General features: G+C 34.7%; 1 protein-coding gene and 1 pseudogene across 1 annotated transcript in view; one reads left to right on the top strand and one right to left on the bottom strand.

Annotated features, from left to right (window-relative positions):
• Fanci (FA complementation group I) overlaps positions 1-18,753 on the bottom strand; it is a 71,936-nt gene that overhangs the window by 23,053 nt on the left and 30,130 nt on the right. Inside the window, exons 11-18 of the mRNA XM_026388100.1 lie at positions 17,694-17,783; positions 16,955-17,091; positions 15,983-16,163; positions 13,887-13,974; positions 5,862-5,992; positions 4,913-4,983; positions 2,749-2,863; positions 824-946 (exon numbers count right to left, since the gene is read on the bottom strand). Coding sequence (XP_026243885.1) covers positions 824-946; positions 2,749-2,863; positions 4,913-4,983; positions 5,862-5,992; positions 13,887-13,974; positions 15,983-16,163; positions 16,955-17,091; positions 17,694-17,783 — 936 coding nt within the window. The remainder of the gene's footprint in view (positions 1-823; positions 947-2,748; positions 2,864-4,912; positions 4,984-5,861; positions 5,993-13,886; positions 13,975-15,982; positions 16,164-16,954; positions 17,092-17,693; positions 17,784-18,753) is intronic.
• On the top strand, positions 6,367-9,041 carry LOC113182271 (ras-related protein Rab-2B pseudogene; annotated as a pseudogene).

Raw genomic sequence — 18,753 nt, forward strand, 5'->3', positions numbered from 1 at the left:
AATAAGCTAAAAAAATTCAGTGCCTGGCAACTCCTGTAACTCTATTTTAAGATGACAAATGAAGGTATTATAATAGCTGCTCTGTGAAATAACTTCTACTTAATGTACTTGTTTAGAGTATCTAATGCTCTTTATTCCTTCCATGAAACATGTGCTGAAATATGACTTACTTAATGCTAGAAATGTACCTCCATACCACATACTTCTGTTCCCACTAGCTGAGTTACATGCTAATACAAGTCAGTAGTTTTAACTGTCCACTATTTTTGGCAATCGTACTGCCTTTACAATTATGTAATTTAATCATATATTCTATAAACAGCTAGAAACCAAATGCAAAAAAGAGAAACCTTGTTCTGATAAAAACTAAGCTGAATATTTTAGAAAGACTTTAAAAACCAATTTCTGATGATTAGGTAATAAGCAAATTTAAAAAGCTAGGGAAACAACTAAACCCATCTAAAAGGTTTCTGTACTAAGTCTGTGTCTAGAGTATATTCAGGTTTTTTAGCACTTTAAGTAAACAAAAATTTGAAATTATAGGCAATAAATTAAGGGTATTGTTTATATGAGGAACAAGAAGTTACAAATGTCAAGCTTGGTCTTAAAAGACTAGCAAGTTAATGTACATTTAAATATTTCAAATTAAAAGTTAAGATGTAGCAACATTTATGATTTCTTATGTTAATTTTTTGACTATCACAATCTATTGGTCCTAACTGTATAAGGGCATGACTCATGTATTTTTGTATCCAAGAAAAAAATTAATTTCTTAGTTGGGGATGGGTAGGCTTGCTACATTCCTTCCATTCTACTGACTTACCTCATAAAGCATAAGTCGAACATCAGCCTGCTGGCCTAAGCATCTCCTCAAACTATCCATGATCTCAAGGCAAAAAGTTTCATTGGCAACAGAATTGTAACGGCTATGAATATCCACATGAACCTAAAAGGAAGAGAGCCTAGTTCATGTCCATCTTACTAAGATAGTTTTCATTAAGGAGTAAAATGAGACTATATTCTTGTTCAAAGAAACATAGACTGAGCTTTCTCTATGCTAAAACCCAGAAATGAGGCAGACACTAAAATCACTATGTTCATGAACATCCCCTAAAGCAATAAACAAACAAATAAATAACCATGGGCAAGTTATTTAACCTCTATCAATTAGTTTCCTTATACCTAAAATGGGAAGGATAAATGGGGGACAAATGACACCATTCTTCATATTTAATTTATACAGTGGTGTTGCTCTTACTCTAAACTGAGATAAAAGAATTTTCAAGTATTTTAACAAAATTAACCTTTTTCCCCCTGTTCCTTAGGTTTCCTTGACAATGTCAGCTGCTAGGAAGCATTAATAATCTTATATTACTAGAATATAGCAATCAGAATGTACATGATTTTATTTAAAAGGCCTAAGACTTCCTGAAATACCTTTAGTAGCTAAAAGAATCTACCTCTTCCACAAATTCGAGATGTTCAGAGGAAGAGACTTTTGTTTAGAAATGGACATGACAAAGAACTGATATTCTTTTTTGACTTCAAATAAAACTAGCAAGTACAAAGAATTTCTTAATCTTTACTTCAGATACAGTTAGGTAGCTCATACCATCTGAAGTCAAATCCTAGTTCTACCCTTTACTGGTTACATAAATATAACCTTGGGGGCTGGGGGTATAGCTCAGGATCAGAGAGCTTGCCTATCATGTGTGAGACCCTGAGTTCATGAACATTCCCTAAAGCAATAAATAAACAAATAAATAACTTTGGGCAAGTTATTTAACCTCTATCAGTCTTAGTTTCCTTATCCTTAAAATGGGAACAATAAACGGGGTACAAATAAATAATGACACCCATTATGCTTCATATTTAATTTAAACTGTATGTTACTGACAGGTTTTATACAGTTATACTAGAGCAATAAAAGATTCCTAATAAAAATGCTAATTATGTCTATTTATCAACTCTATAAGATATCATTGAAATCATGAAGTCAATTTTATTGCTCCAAAGCTCAGATTATGAAATTACTATAAAGTTTCATTTTCTCAGATTACATGGTTTAGTGGTGCAAATCAAATATACTTATTTTAAAAATGGGTACAATAATAACAAGCCTCAGACAATGACAATTAAGATTAAACGATAATAAATACTTTAACAGTGTTTAGAACAAGGATATTCAATAACGATACTATGAACCACAAATATAAGCTACTTATATAATTTAAAAATTTCTAGTAGCCACATCAGAAAAGTAAAAGGATGTAGTAAGTTGTTTTTTTTTTTTTTTTTGGGGGGGGGGAGGGGGAGGTCCAAGGATTAAAGCCAGTGGGGCTTAACCATTGAGCCATATCCCCAGCCCTATTTTTTTTTTTATTGTATTCGAGAAAGGGTCTGAGTTGCTTAGGGTCTCACTAAGTTAGGGTCTGAACTCACAATCCACCTGCCTCAGCCTTCTAAATTGCTAGGATTACAGGTATACACCACTGTACCTGGCTTGAAGTAAGTTTCAGTGTTTTATTTAACCCAACAGATCACAAGTATTATCAACAATATAAAATTAATATAAAATAATTATTGAGGTAAGTAGTAACTGATACCACAACCATCATCATCTTCATGACAGAACTCAGTTTCACAATAGGTTCTTAAAACCATAATAGGAATTTTTTAAAAGTAGTTTTCATATTATTGGCTTCTGCTTTAATGCTCAAACTAAAAGTCAGTGTGTACAATCCTTACCTGACTGATGCCAATAGACTGACTGCACTGAGAGGATGACAGGCTGCCTAAAACTTTAAAGTTCTTCAGGAGCAGCAAAAACCCAGCAACTGCAGATTTTCGGGCATCAAGCTGGCTAGCTCAGGAATACATAGACAGAGGTTAACAAATAGCATTAATTTTACAGGAAATATGAATATCCAGTGAGTCCCATGCAGAAAAAGAATACATATATAAAGAATGAAGCAAAAGCCGGGCACAGTGGCACAGGCCTATAATCCCAGCAGCTTGGGAGGCTGAAGCAGGAGGATCAGGAGTTCAAAGCCAGCCTCAGCAACCATGAGGTGCTAAACAACTCAGCGAGACCCTATTTCTAAATAAAATACAAAATAGGAGCGAGGATATCGCTCTGTGGTTGAGTGCCCTTGAGTTTAATCCCTGATGCCAAAAAAAAAAAAAAAGCACAAAACAATCTGAATTTATATTTTCTCAAATTAACACATCAGCTATTTAAAGCAATTAGCAATACACAAACACAGCCAATTTTTTTTTCATTATCTTCTTCACCTAGTGCCTTTATCTGTACTTTCTTCCAACCTGCTCTCAACTCCTTATTGGGTATGAAGTAGAGTGATGGGAGGTCATACAATCGGCTGCTAACTCAAATGAAAGTACTGAATGGCAAAGGAAATTGCTTGTTTTTCTGTGTCCAAAGGAGTGCTTCTCTTCACAGGCTCCCTTTCTTCACAGAGGAGTGCAATACTTTGTGCTATGTAAACCTTCTATCCAGAAAAATGACACATTCTTCTATAGGCTGAGGCTCCATGATTAACTCATGTTACACATTCTACAACATGCATTTTCGGTTTGGTGAGGAGTAACACAAAACTGACAATTCTTGCTGAGAGCCATTGCCAAGTAGGAATGACGCATTGTAATTTCCTTGTCAGCCTACCCAATGTTGCTTAGAGGAAGGACTCTCCATATTGGACCCAGGTCATTTGCAGTGACATTGCATGAGAAAGGTGACCCTGCTCAAGGACCAGGGTGGATCCCGGTTTAGGGAGGATCCTGCTGGGAATAGGGAGTATCCTGCTCCTTGGGTTTAGGGTGGTTCCAGGTTTAAGGTGTACCCTGCTGGGAATAGGGCAAGTCGGCTCCTTGAGTTCCCGTTGAGTTCTTGCGCGGGATTCAGAGAGTTTTTTGGGATACAGAGCCCAGTGGAGGTATGGATTTTGCCCAGAACGTGTGTAGAGTCCCAGTGTGAGTTCGGGAATAAAGAGTTGCTGTTTGAATCTACAAGGTGTGAGTGGCTCGTGATTTTGTGCCCAGCCAGACTGTGGCAAATTCTAGAACAGATAATAGCAGCATGTGTTCCTCTGAACATCTGTAATATCACATGGCTAATGTGATATTAATTGGGCATCTTATTCTCCAAATACGAAATGCTTTCTACATATTACTGTCTCTCTTTATTTTTAGAATACTTTATTACCATCCTGGTCCACGACCACAATCCTGATGTTCATGAAAACCGATATTCTTACATATATTCTTTTTTTTTTTTTTTTTTTAAGAGAGAGTGAGAGAGGAGAGAGAGAGAGAGAGAATTTTTAATATTTATTTTTTAGTTCTCGGCGGACACAACATCTTTGTTGGTATGTGGTGCCGAGGATCGAACCCGGGCCGCACGTATGCCAGGCGAGCGCGCTACCGCTGAGCCACGTCTCCAGCCCTCTTACATATATTCTTAACTAAGAATATACGTAAATTCCCTTTGGAACTGTTGCCAGCTCAGATTTCAGGGAATTTGGCAATGAAACTTTTTCCTGAAGCTTAATTCTAGGAGTGGTACAGCAGAGTACTTGAGATCATAAGCTTTGATGTTAAATTACTTCCATCATCAACTACTGCTTGACTTTTGGAAAGCTACTTATATATTCTCTAACCCTAAATTTCTTTGTCTATGAAGTGGAACTGCAGCATTTTTCACTTCACAGGGTTGCTCTAAAGACTAAATGAAAAGAAGCACATAGAACACTTAGCACAATGCCTTATTGGATGAGCATGCTCTGGTGGATTAGGAATTTCATGTGAATAGGTGATACAGAGAGATGGCAAAGACAACTTTTAGTCCCAACACTAGAAGGCATAACTTCCTATGATTTCAAGGAATGCTACATACCTGGCAAACATAGCCTTCCGAAGGACAAGTATCAAGGAGTCTCTCATTGACATGCTGACTTTGAGAAGTGGCTGAAGGAAGAAAAATTACTGGTAAAAAACAGAATGAGTTTGCTTATTTATTAGCTTAGCTCATTTCTTCTCAATATTGTTAGCATTTGCCTTATATAAAGAACTTTGGTTCTGTTTTATATACATGTTTTAATGTTGATTACATTTAATAAGGATAATCATATACTATGAAACAATAAATTGAAACTGATTTTGAAGATATTTGTAAACCATTGTATTCAACAATTTAAGAGAATTTCAATTACTTCACAAACTTGAAAATGAATCCAAGGAGGGGCTGGGATTGTAGCTCATCGGTAGAGTGTTCATCTAGCATGTGTAAGGCCCTGGTCAAACCCAGCACCACATAAAAATATAAATGAAATGAAGGTATTGTGTCCAACTACTTCTAAAAAATAAATGTTTAAAAAAAAAAAAGAAAATGAATCCATGGAGAGCAAACAATGCTATGAAGAGGAATAAAATTGAAAACAGTCCAGCTCAGCACTCTTACCATTTTACTACAAAGTTTTCTATAGAAGACTCAAGGGAAATAGGATTTTGTGGACATTAATATTTATAAAGAAATGTATCAGGGGCTGGGGATGTGGCTCAAGCGGTAGCGCGCTCGCCTAGCATGCGTGTGGCCCGGGTTCGATCCTCAGCACCACATACCAACAAAGATGTGTGTCTGCCGAGAACTAAGAAAAAATAAATAAATGTTAATATTCTCTCTCTGTCCCCCTCTCTCTCACTCTCTCTTAAAAAAAAAAAAAAAGAGAGAGAGAGAGAGAATTAAAAAAAAAAAAAAAAGTTAAAAAAAAAAGAAATGTATCAGACTTCCATTACACACTTAAACCTCATTTTTGGCAAGTTAACTTTGATTATCAAAAACTTACCTGCACTGCCTTAAGTAGGCCTTGTACAGTCTGAAGAGGCAGGAAGGACAAAAAGTCAAAAGTTTCTGTGACTTTAGAAGAACAGCTCTGAAGGACTAAGGGTGCATATGTGATGATATTTGAGAGCAAGTCTGAAAAAAAGAATCTATAGTCACTTACCTCAAATAACTATTTTTTAAAAGAGGGAAATAATATGGGGAAAGAAATGTTAAAAAAAAAAGTCTTGTTTCCTTTCTGAATTATTCAACAATACAAATTTCTACTTATCAAACATAGTGTTTCTCCAGTCAATGCAGTCAGGACACTTCAACATTTTTTTGTGACAGTACAAGACTACAAAAATTAAACTGCCAAAAAGAAAGGAAGAAATCCAACATAGTGCCTAGAAGAGTAGCACATCCTCGTTTTTCCAAGATAAAATAAATCAATAAACCAATAAACATTTATAAATTTTATTACATGCAAGCGTAATATGATCCTATCAAGAATATCGAAAGCTTAAACTATGGGTCTCTCTTCCTTCAAGAATTTGAAGAACCATAGTGAATCTCACCATCATGTACATCCACAAGACTAGGGTCCTAATTAGAATATTCCATGCTTGTATAATTATCAAAACAGACTCTACTGTCATACATAACAAAAAGGACCAATTTTTTAAAAAGTAAGAAGGAACAACCAGGTTCTGAAAAATGAGTACCATTTAATGTTCAAATGATCACAGAATGGTCTACTAAATATAAAAATACAAGAAAGATAAGAATAATACTTAATCAGAGGATGAAAGAGAAACCAATAGAACTTGGGTGAAAAAGAATTCAGAAAAGTAAATCATTGAAGTTAATATGGGAAAAGTAGGTTAGGATCAAACTGAAGGACCTGAAGTGCCAGGATGAAAAGCTGATAATTTTTTTTAAGATGTTGATGGATCTTCATATTATTCATTTATATGCAGTGCTAAGAATCGAACCCAGTGCCTCACACATGCTAGGCAAGCACATACTGCTGAGCCACAACTCCAGCTCCAAGAGCTAATAATTTATTAAAGAATATATTGATTTCAGAACAATAGGGTAGTTTTTTTTTTTTTTTTTAGGAATACTAATATGGCACCAATATGCAGCCTGAAAACCATTTAGGAAGCTACGGGTCAATAAATTTAAGAATTATTGTCAAAGTATGTTCTCTAACTGCAAATTAGGATCACTAACAAAGATCAAAAAAGAAAAAAAATTTCAAATATTTGAAAACTAAATATACTTCTAAATAATTCATAAGTTTAAATACCCACCCCCCCACCAAAAAAAAAATCACAAGGGAAATTAGGAAGTATATGGAACTAAATGAAAATGAAAAAAATGATGGGATGTAGCTAAAACAGTGTTTAAGAGTAAAACTGATATCTTAATGCTTACACTGGAGAAAAAGTAAGATTTCAAATTAATGACAAAAGCTTCCCATCAAAGGAAGAATAAATTAATCTCAAAGTAAGAAGGAGAAAAGAACAAAACATAAATAAAAAAGAAATGAAAGTGAAAATTAAAGAAATTTAAAAACTCAAAAGCTGGTTCTTCAAGAATTTCAATAAAATCAGTAAATGTGCCAAACTGATAAGGAAAAAAATAGATAATACACAAATTATGACTCTTGGGATGAGAAAAAGGACATCAACACAGATTCTTGAAGCATTAAAGGGAATATATGGGCAAGATGTGGTAAGAGTGCAAACGGGTAAACCCAACTACTTGGGAAGCTGAAGCAGGAGGATAAGAAGCCTGAACAACTTAGTGAGACCCTGGCTCAAAATTTAAAAATTACAAAGACTGAGGATGTAACTCAGTGACAGAATGCTTGACTCCTGTGTATTATGCCCTGGGTTCAATCCCCAGGGCTGAAAAGAGAAGGGGGGTGGGGGTGGGCGGGGAGGGATTATTCTGAACAATTTATAGCAATAAACTTGGAAAAAATGATCAAATTACTTCTAAGATAATTGGAATAGTCTATTTGTATTAAAGAAATTGATTTTGTAGTTGAAAATCCTTTCCACAAGCACAAGGAAACTTGGAATATAAGAGGAAAAAAGGGTAAATGTGGGTAAATATAATAGATGAGAAGTTGGTATTTTTCTTCCTATCAAAGGTCAGAAGGTGAATATTTTAGGCTTTATGGGCCTTATAATGTGTTACAACTACCTCAACTCTGTTGGTCTAGTGTGAAGCAAAACAGTTAACACCTACAAATGAGCATAGCTATGTTGCAATAGTATTTGATTTATGAACTCTGAGATCTAGATTTTGCACTTCATGAAACATTATTCTAATTCTTTCAATCATTAAAAACAGCAAAGCCAGGCATGGTGGCTCATGCCTGTAATCCCAGCAACTGGGGAGGCTGAGGCAGAAGGATTGCAAGCTCAGTGGTTAAGCACCCCAGGGCTCAATCCCTGGTACCAAAAAAAAAAAAAAAAAAAAAAAAAAAGGCAAAAGCAAACAGAAAGGAGAAAAAACAAATAAGCAGCAATCAATGAAACTAAAAATGAAAAATAAAAATCAAACCAAAACCTCATTCTTTGACAGATTATTAAAACTGTCCTAGATGCCCAGAGTCTAACAGTTGGAAAGTTCTTAGGCCTCATGCTTGCATATACATCCTCCTCTTTCAGTTGTGGGGAAGTCATGCCTCCTCCTGCAACTTATAGGCAAGCAATCCCAGCCTGTCCATGACCTCACAATAGGTGTGGAGTTTGGGACCCACGTGGTCAACATTGATGGAAAACAAATCAAACAGCAAATCTGGGATACAGATAGGCAAGAATCCTTCCATCTTCCACCTGTTCCTACTACAGGGGAACAGTTGGAGCATTGCTGGTATATGACATTACAAGACATGAAACCTTCAATCACCTGGCCTCATGGTTAGAGGATGCCCACCAGCATTCTAGCATGTGGTTTTCATGAAAACTGGGAATAAAGGTGACCTAGAGTCCCACAGGGATGTGAAGAGAGAAGGAGGAAAGGCCTTTGCTCATGAGCATGACTTACATTCATGGAAACTCAGGCGAAACAGCCTGCAATGTTGAAGAGGCCCTCATTAACACAAAGAAATATACAGGAAGATCCAGCAGGGTTTATCTATGTCCACAATAAGGCAAACAGCATCAAGATTGGGCGCCAACAGTAGATTTTAACATCACAGGGACCCAGCACCTTCTAGCAGAACTGCTATGACACAGAGTGGGATTCTGGCTGCCACTGAACACTTGGCCCAAACTCCCCCCCCCCCCCCAACAGCTTCAGATAAATAGGCTTGAAGAAAAAAGTCTTACTTGCTTTGGCTGAGAGCAGCCTCTTTTCAAGATGTGATAATTTGCTTTTCCACTTTAAGAACAGGGGAGATTTGGGGACCTTCCTGATTTGTCCTTCTTCAGGGGCATGAACACTCTCTATAGATTGGGGCTCTTTTCATCCTCATTTAAATTTCTTAAATGGTAGGATTCAAAAATAAAGAATTTAATAAGCATATATAATATGCTTCCCACCAATAATTAGAAGTAAGGGTCAAGTATGCTCTGCTTGAAAACTTGAGATGACCACGATCTGGCTGGCCTTAGGATTATAAAATAGAGCCACTGCACAGGAATTTCTTTTGAGTTTTTTTTAACTTCTTTGCTCTTGAGGGTCTACTTGCCACTTTGGAGTTCTTGCAGAAAGCAGTTCCTTCTATTTGCTCACAGAAGCGGAGAGCTTCTCTACTCTCTTGACTGCTGCTTTCTGTCTCTTGCATACCAAACTTGGGAGAAATGGAGTTGGTCCTGGACTTGGGGCCACTTATCCTTACCTAGATAAAACATTCATTCCTTATTCATTTTGTTTAGGGACCAGATCTAACATTGTAGTGTCTTTCACTGAACTGACTTCTACTGTTTCATCACACTCACTTCGTAACTAGATATATTGGGACTCTCTGATCAAGCTTGTTTACTGAACATGGTATATTTATTTTTCTGTATCTTTGCACATGCCCTACTCTCTACTAACACTACGTTTAAAAATCCAACATTTTTTCCTTTAGGAAGCCTTCAGCAACTCTCCTAGGGACTTCTAAGTAAATATTTACATAGTACCCCTTAGCTTTCCTATGTTGGCTAGTCATATGTATATTTATTTGTATGTATGTTACTTTGTAAATATATTTTATAGTAGTTTTATACATAGAAGTTGTGTCCTCATATAGGTTATAAGCTCTGTAAAGGAAAATCCATGTCACCTTTTTATTTTTAAAAACTACTTTCCCCACCATTTCTTCATGGGTGCCTAATGCTACTTGTGATTATAGAATTTGACCAACACATCTAAAAACTTAGGACACTGACTTTAGAGGGATCAAAAGATCTTAGAGTCATCTCCATAATTCCTTCTCTCTTCCACCTGTTTACCCTGGGTTATACATTCTTCTTTTCCTCTCCTGCCTTTCTCTGGCACATAGCCTCCATTCTGTGCAGTATTCTATAAGGCAGCTTGCTGCCAAGCAATCAGATAACTGGTTGCTTCTTCAGCCTTTCTCCTTTTCAAATCATTCAATACTATCCAAGCCATATTTACCTTTGCTTTGCTCATCATATTACCTTCTGGGTCAGCAGCTTTTTTTCCTTGATATCTCATTTTCTTCCATAGTTCTGGGGTCTCATGAATTTTTATATTTTTTGTTGTTAATGAATGAACTGTTTCATTATTAAATACATGCATATATTCCCCCCCACCCAACCCCCCACAAAGAAAGAGCTGACAAGCCCCTAGCTAACCAGGCTGAAAAGAAAAGACAAATTACTGGGAATGTCTTGATTCACAGATGATGTAACTTCTATGTACAACATCTTACACTGCTGTATATCTATTTGCACAATTATATATAAATTAAAAATTTTAAGAAATGCCTTACATCCATCTCAAAAGCATATAAAATACTTAAAGATAATTCTGATAAAGGTATGCAAAGATCCATGCAATGAAAACAAAGCCATATTGCAAATAATTAAACAAGGTCTAAATAAATGAGAAATGGATGTGTTCACAGGTTAAAAGACTCAATATTGTTCAGATCCCAAACTAATCCCAAAGACTCAAAACAACCTCAATCAAAACTTGATCAATTTTCTCTGAAAATTGACAGACTGGAGTCTAAAATTGATTTGAAAATGCAAAGGACCTAAAAGATCCAAACCCATTTGAAAAGTAAAGTTCAAGGACTTAACAATATCTGATTTTATGACTTACTACAAAACTACAGCAATGAAAACAAACACTGACACATAGATCATTGGAATACTTCCTGAAATAGACCACACATAAATGGCCAGCTGATTTTTTAACAAAAATACCACTCAAGGGGCTGAGGTTGTAGCTTAGTGGTAGAGCGCTTGCCTACCACATGTGAGGCACTGGATTTGATCTAAGCACCACATAAAAATAAATAAAGGTATTGTGTTCCATATACAACTAATAAAAAAAAATTTAAAAAACACTCAGAAAATTATTTTAAAAATTAGTCCAAAAAACAAGTTTTGACAAAACAACAAGATACTTATATGCAAAATAAGAAATTAAAAACATTAAAAATCCCTTTTACCTCACACCATAAACAATACTTAACAAAAATGGATCACAATCTAAGGATGAAAGTTACAACTATTTAACTTCTAGTAGAAAACAGGAGAAAATATCAGTGGTCTTTGGTTTGGCAAATATTTTTTACATTTGACACGAAAGTAGAAATCATAAAATAAAATCAATAAACTGGACTTCACTGAATTAAAAATTTTTGCTTCTTAAACCAGTATAACCAAAAATAAATAAATAAATAAACAGAATGGGTGAATATTTATTTGAAAACATGTGCAGTCAGACCTCCATATGAACAGATTCCATCCGACAGGTTCCCCATCTATGGATTTAATCAACCATGTATAGAAAACTTGAAAAAAATGTGATTTTTGTTGCTGACATGTAGTTATGTCTATGATGATTATATTTGTACAAAGCATATATGTTCTATAATGGTTATATTTGTACAAAGCATATATGTTCTATTCTTTCTTACCATTTCCTGAACAATACATAAAAACTATGTATATAATAACTACACTATATTAGTATCATAAATAATTTAGAGATGATTTAAAGTTTATGAGAGGATGTATATAGATTATAGTAAATACTATACCATTTTATATAAAGAACAGAAGCATCTGTGGATTTTGGTATCTGAGGCAGTCCTGGAACCATTCCCTAATGGATACGAGGGAGATGATTATACCTGACACAACTTATTTAGAATATATAAAGAACTCTTCAAATACTAAGGCAAACATCTCAATTTTTTTTAAATGGGCAAAAGATTTGAATAGTCACTTGTCCAAAGATGATATACAGATGACAAACATATTAAAAAAATGTTCAGCATCATCAGCCACAATTAGACACCATTATTAATATGAGAATGCCCAAAATTAAAAAGGATGACCATACCAAGTATTGATGTCAATGTGCAAAAACTGGGAACACTGCTGGAGAAATGCTGAATGGTACAACCACTTTGGAAAACAGTTTAACAGTTTATTCAACTGTTAAACATTTATTATATAATACACCTGATTCATTGCGTGTTTTCCCAAGAAATGAAATCATTATGGCTACACAAAACTTACAAACATGGGCAGGGGTTGTGGCTCAATGGTGAGCATTCGCCTAGCATGTGCGAGGCCCTGAGTTCAATCCTCAGCACAACATAAAAATAAATAAAGGTATTGGATCCAACTACAACTAAAAAAAAAAAAACAAAACAAAAAAAAAACAACACACACACAGGAATGTTCAGAGTAGGTTTTGTTAGCTCCAAACCAGAAACAACCTAAAATATCTTCAGGTGAATGAATGAAAAAATTAGTTATATTCTTAAGATAAAATACTAACAACAAAAAGGAATCAACTATTGATACACATAACACAAATCATAGATAAATCAAAGAATACTACGTGAAAGAAGTCATCATCCCCACCAAAAAAGTTATGTACACTACATCATTCCATTTGTATAAAATTCAAAAAATGGTATTTAAGGGCTGGTGGTATAGTTCAGTGGCAGAATGTATGCTAGCATGTACAAGGCCCTGGGTTCAATCCCTAGTGTGCGCGCGCGCGCACGCACACACACACACACACACACACACACACACACGACATTTATAGTAACAGAAAACAGACTAGAGATGGGCAGTGGAGAAAGAAGAAACTGAGGAACAGACTACCAAGAGACATCAGGAAGCATCTGTGGGTGAGATATATACATCTTGACTGTGGTAATGGTTTCACAGATGTATACATGAATTGAAAATAATCAAACAGTTATACTTTCAATCTGGAGATTATTATGCATCAAGTATGCCTTAATAAAGCTGTCAACAAAGGGAAAAAAAGCAGAATAAACTATTAAGTATTAAACTTTACAGACATTTAAGGATAGAAGTAAGAAAAGTTCCTATTAAAGAAAAAAGAAAAAAAAAAACTGGCCACAGGCATGAAAAGCAAACTAGTAGTCACCAGAACATCTATTTAAAAAGTTTCAGGAAGTTGTGAACAGACCGAATGAAAGAGAAACTAAGAAAATTGGTGACTGAGAAAAAGGCAATGTATTTAGATATTAGGAGATATGTACTAAACCCAGCAAATTTATAAGTCACCAAAGAGATGAATTCTGACTTCAGAATGTCTAGGTCTAAGCAGCTAGGAGGTCAACAAATAACAGAAAAGCAATCATTTGAGAAGTATTTAAAAAAAAAACAAACAAAAAAAACCACTAATGAAAACTGAAAGTACCCCTCATTATTTAAATGTTCCTTTCCTTACTGATAACCACAGACAACACAGATGTATATGTCAAACTGGCATCACAATCAAAGATATTTCATTAAACTCTCCTGCATCATAAAGTATTTCCCAAAATCTTATCCATGTTTTCAAAGTTTAGTACCTAAGAAATGATTGATGGGAGAGGATGCTCTGGTAACAACCCTGTTGAGGACTTGCTCCAGAATTTCTTGTCTGATCATCTCATGGATCTAAAAAGAATAGAACCAACAGAATACTCCTGAGTGACCTTTAGCTTATAAGGTCATCAATGCATACCAGGCAGGATGAGAATAGTTTGAAGATAGGTAAAACTCAACAGTTTTATTCTAAAAAAAATAAAATAAAATTTAAAAGTCTATTAAAATCTTTTAAGAAACATAAAAAACTTAACTTATTCCCGTTTCAAGAAGCAAAACAGCTGCCTGGAAAAGATCCATTCTAAATTTTCATTTGAATTTTAGTTAAAATTCTTACTTGAACTTGATTACTTTGAAGTACAGATTAATTTCTGTCAGACTTCAGACTACTGGTGACTTGTTAGAAATACGCTTTAGAGCCTGGTGCAGTAGTACACGCCTGTAATCCCAGCAGCTCAGGAGGCTGAGGCAGGAGATTCACGAGTTCAAAGCCAGCCTCAAGAAAAGCTAAGCAACTCACTGAGACTTTGTCTCTAAATAAAGTTTTAAAAAACTGGCTAGGTTGAGTGCCTCTGAATTCAATTCCTGGTACACGCCTCCTACTCCCGCAAAAAGAAATATGCTTTAGAGATGCTTTGAAAAAGCCAACATCTGTGAAATGAAATCAAATGGATCTTGTTTTGAAAATCATTAATTTAAAACAAGAAGTTATTCTAAGAATGTTTTTAACTATATTATTATTTAAAAGGATTATTTATATTAAGTACATTTACCTCAAGAACTATGCAATTTACCTCATAGTTTTGGATCAAAACACTAGATTTTTTTAAGCTGTTGATGGACCTTTTATTTCATTTGTTTATATCAGTGCCTCACACATGCTAGGCAAGTGCTCTACCACTGAGCCACAACCCCAGTCCAAAACACTATCTCCAAATACTTGTGGTATAGTTATATTAAAACAACTAAATGTCAAAAAGATAACTTAGAGCTGGGCACAGTGGTGCATACCTGTAATCTCAGTGGCTCAGGAGGCTGAGGGAGGAAAAATGCAAGTTCAAAGCCAGCCTCAGCAATTTAGCAAGGCCCTAAGCAACTCAGCGAAACCCTGTCTCTAAATAAAATATAAAAAAGGGCTGGGGATGTATCTCAGTGGTTGAGTTCAATCCTTAGTTGGGCAGGGGTGGGATGCTGGGGGAACTGGGGTTGTGGCTCAGTGGTAGAGTGCTTGCCTAGCATGTGGGAGGCACTGGGTTTAATTCTCAGCACTGCATATAAATAAATGAATAAAATAAAGGTGCATCAACAACTAAAAATATATATGAAAAAATTTAAAACAAACAAAAAAAAAAGGGCTGGAGATATGGCCCAGTGGTTAAGCACCCATGGTTTTAATCCCTGGTACCAAAGAAAGAAAAAGAAAAATAGTTAATTTAGAGAAATCACTAGCAAAATTGTTAGTATCAGATGTGACCTTGCTTTTTTATTTCAAAGGAAATTAATTTTTTAAATTATTTCAAGAGATTATGAACTTGAACTTGATTACTTTGAAGTACAGACTGAGATAACAGTCATAATTTGGTAATAATGTAAAAATTCATTAATGTCACATTTAGGTTCTTCAAAAACAATGAACCAAGCAAATTCTTCAAGTCTAATGTTCTTTGGTGACCTAAAAAGTATTATGAAATAACATTAAATTCCTTTTATGTACAAGGAATATCAGATCAATCAGACCCTGAGAAATACAGTAAAAAAAAATAAATAAACAAAAAGTTAGAAGTGATCTGCTACTAGAGGAATAAGAGAAAAAAATACATGTAGAAGTTATAATCAAATTTCTATGGTATGATCCAAAACAACAGGATAAGTGGAATACATGAAAAATGTAATAAAAGAATAAGAAAGCAATTCATCAAACTGGATCTATAATGTCCCTTTACCAACCTAAGCTCTGTCATAAATACTGTCAAAGTACTAAACTACAAATTTTCTTACCTTCCAAACTCCCAGACAAATGTCCTGCTCTACTGATATCACTTAAACAAAGTAGGAAATTGTTGCCAAACTAGAGTCTCACCTTAAAAGTTTCCAATAGGATATTAGCTCCAAGCTTACATGTACACTGGTTTGGCATTTTAGAAAGACTAGAGCTGGTTTCAACAGTTTTTCCATCAAGAATCTTCTTTGGCCCATATAAATCCATTAAAATGAAGCCAAGTTCTACTAGTCCCTGAGTAATATGATCCCAACTATGAACACTACAAGAAAAGAAAGCATAGTTAAAAAGAAAAACCTGGAAAGACATCTAGTTTTATACTCACTGCTATGTTACACAGTCTCTAATTAAAGATGGATAAACCAATGCACTTCACGTATGAATCTTTTCATACAACCTTATGGCAGAATTCTGAATTCCTGAATGTATAGTAATGGGAATGAATTGGCAAGTGGTTTTCATGGACAACCAGAACAATAAATAAATCTAAAAACTACAAATACTCAAAAATATATATAAGAAATTAGAATATTTTAATGTAATAATCATTAAAGATTTCCATTTATTTAAAAATTAATTTTCTTCTCATTCCCCTAATACTGACAATACTTACATGATATATAAACTTACACACCTGCCTCTCCCCCTATATTGAGATTCTCTAGGGCTGAAGCCATACTACCTAGCACAAGGTTGGCAAACAAAGGTACTCAGTATATATTTATAACATGAATGAATAAATAACCTGGTTCCAGCACATGAGCTAAAACTATAAAAACACTTTTTTAAAACCGTAGACTCTTTGGTGATTATACCACTTACTGTTACCCTTTCCAGTCAAAGTGATAAGCTTATAAATAATCTTTATATCATTGTGTCTAGCTGTTTAACAGTAATTTGCTTGACCAATTTTAAAGAATTAAAACTTCATATTATGAAGTCAACAGTTGTAATTATCAGTTTTCTTTGATGGGTCATAAGTATGGTGCCACATTATATTTTCTAATACTAAATAGCATGTAAAAGTATTTGGAATATGGTTCACCAACTCACCTATTCTTTACCACTTCCAAGATCATGGTTGAAACACAGGATCTATGGGGTACTAGATTCTGAAGAAATTTTGAGCCTTGGAGTAGCTGAAGATCCTTAAAGCTTTTCACAATGGAAGTTTTTAAAAGATCAAACACCTAATATGATGGAAGAAACAGGGAAATGAAACAAAATTATTGCTCATGCTGTGAATCTTAACCCTCTAACTGTTCCTTTAAGCTTAAACTCACATGTATCCCTATGAAAATGTCTAGATGAAGATGACACAAAATGTGACTTTCAGAGAAACCTAAGAATTGGAGAAATGCCATCTTTGATAAGAAAAATATATCATATTTCATAAATATTACCCAAGATCTGGGAACACACATGAGAAAAAGTGGCAAAAGTTTTTATTATTTTCATCTTGTGACGACTATATTCTCACATTTGTTTCAATTCAATCAGGTCCAATTTTTTGGAAAGTTACAATGCAATAAAACTGCTGGCAAATATCAATGGATACTTCCCATTCTTACTATGTAGGCTATGTGATATTTCCACCTTTTCCTCATTTTACCACCTGGCTTACCTCACAATAGAAAATAGTTCTAGACCAAGTATCTGAAGTTTTCTAGAATCCCCACAGAATGGGAGTAGAATTGTTTAAGAAAGGATAATAACAAAAACAATTTCTTGTATATTTTCTTATCAACACAGAAGTAACCAAGATGTCATTAAAAAAAAAATAAATAAATACCTGTTCCTCAAATCTCTGTATTCTTGTTACAGAAAGAAGAAGAGCAATACTGAAGGGACATAAATTATTTGAATCTCCTTGCTGTCCTGCCTAAAATAAACCAAAAAAGAGTCATTATTTACATTTTAAAAAAGAAAATGTGTACACTTAAAAAGCATAAAGTAGCCTACTTAAAAATAGGCCCTTGAATGGATTCACAAACCTAAATATAAGAGATAAAACTATAAAACTTTTAGAACAAACTGAAAATCTTTAAAACCATGGTCTAGGTAAGGATTTCTTAGAATATCAAAACATAATTTATACAAGAAAACTGATGAACTGGACTTCATCAAAATTAAAAACTTTTGTGCTTTAAAAGATACCATTTAAAAACTGCAGCCTGACGCAGTGGTGCACACCTGTAATCCCAGCAGCACAGGAGGCTGAGACAAGAGGATTGCCAAATTCAAAGTCAGCCTCAGCAAAGTGAGGTGCTAAGCAATTCAGTGAGACACAGTTTCTAAATAAAATACAAATAGGGCTGGGGATTTGGCTCAGTAGTGGAGTGCCCCTGAGCTCAAATCCTGATATCTCCCCAAAAATAAAATAAAAAATGCAAAGATAAGTTAGAGACTGGGGGAAATATTTGCTAAATATACCTGATAAGTATATACACAAAATAAAGAATATATACCTGGTAAAGAATATTTAAAAAATCCTTACAACAGAATGACAAACACCACAATCATGAAATGGGCAAAATATTTGAACAGACATCTCACCAAAAACATGACAGCCAATGAGCATAAGAAAAGATACTCAATTATCATCAGTCATTAAGAAAATGCAAAGTAAACCTCAATGAGATATTATTTCACACCAATTAGAATACAAGAAAAAAATACAATAAAAAAAGACACTATAAAATATTATTGTAGGATGTAGAGAACAGAAACAGAAACCTTCCTACAATGACAATGGGAATGTGAAATGATATACACCTACTTTGGAAAACACTTCCGCAGTTGGTTAAAAACTTAAACATAAGCCTGATTTGATGGCATATGCCTGTAATCCC

The sequence above is a fragment of the Urocitellus parryii genome, chromosome 6 (genome assembly GCF_045843805.1).
Source record: "Urocitellus parryii isolate mUroPar1 chromosome 6, mUroPar1.hap1, whole genome shotgun sequence".
Classification (NCBI taxonomy): Eukaryota; Metazoa; Chordata; class Mammalia; order Rodentia; family Sciuridae; genus Urocitellus; species Urocitellus parryii.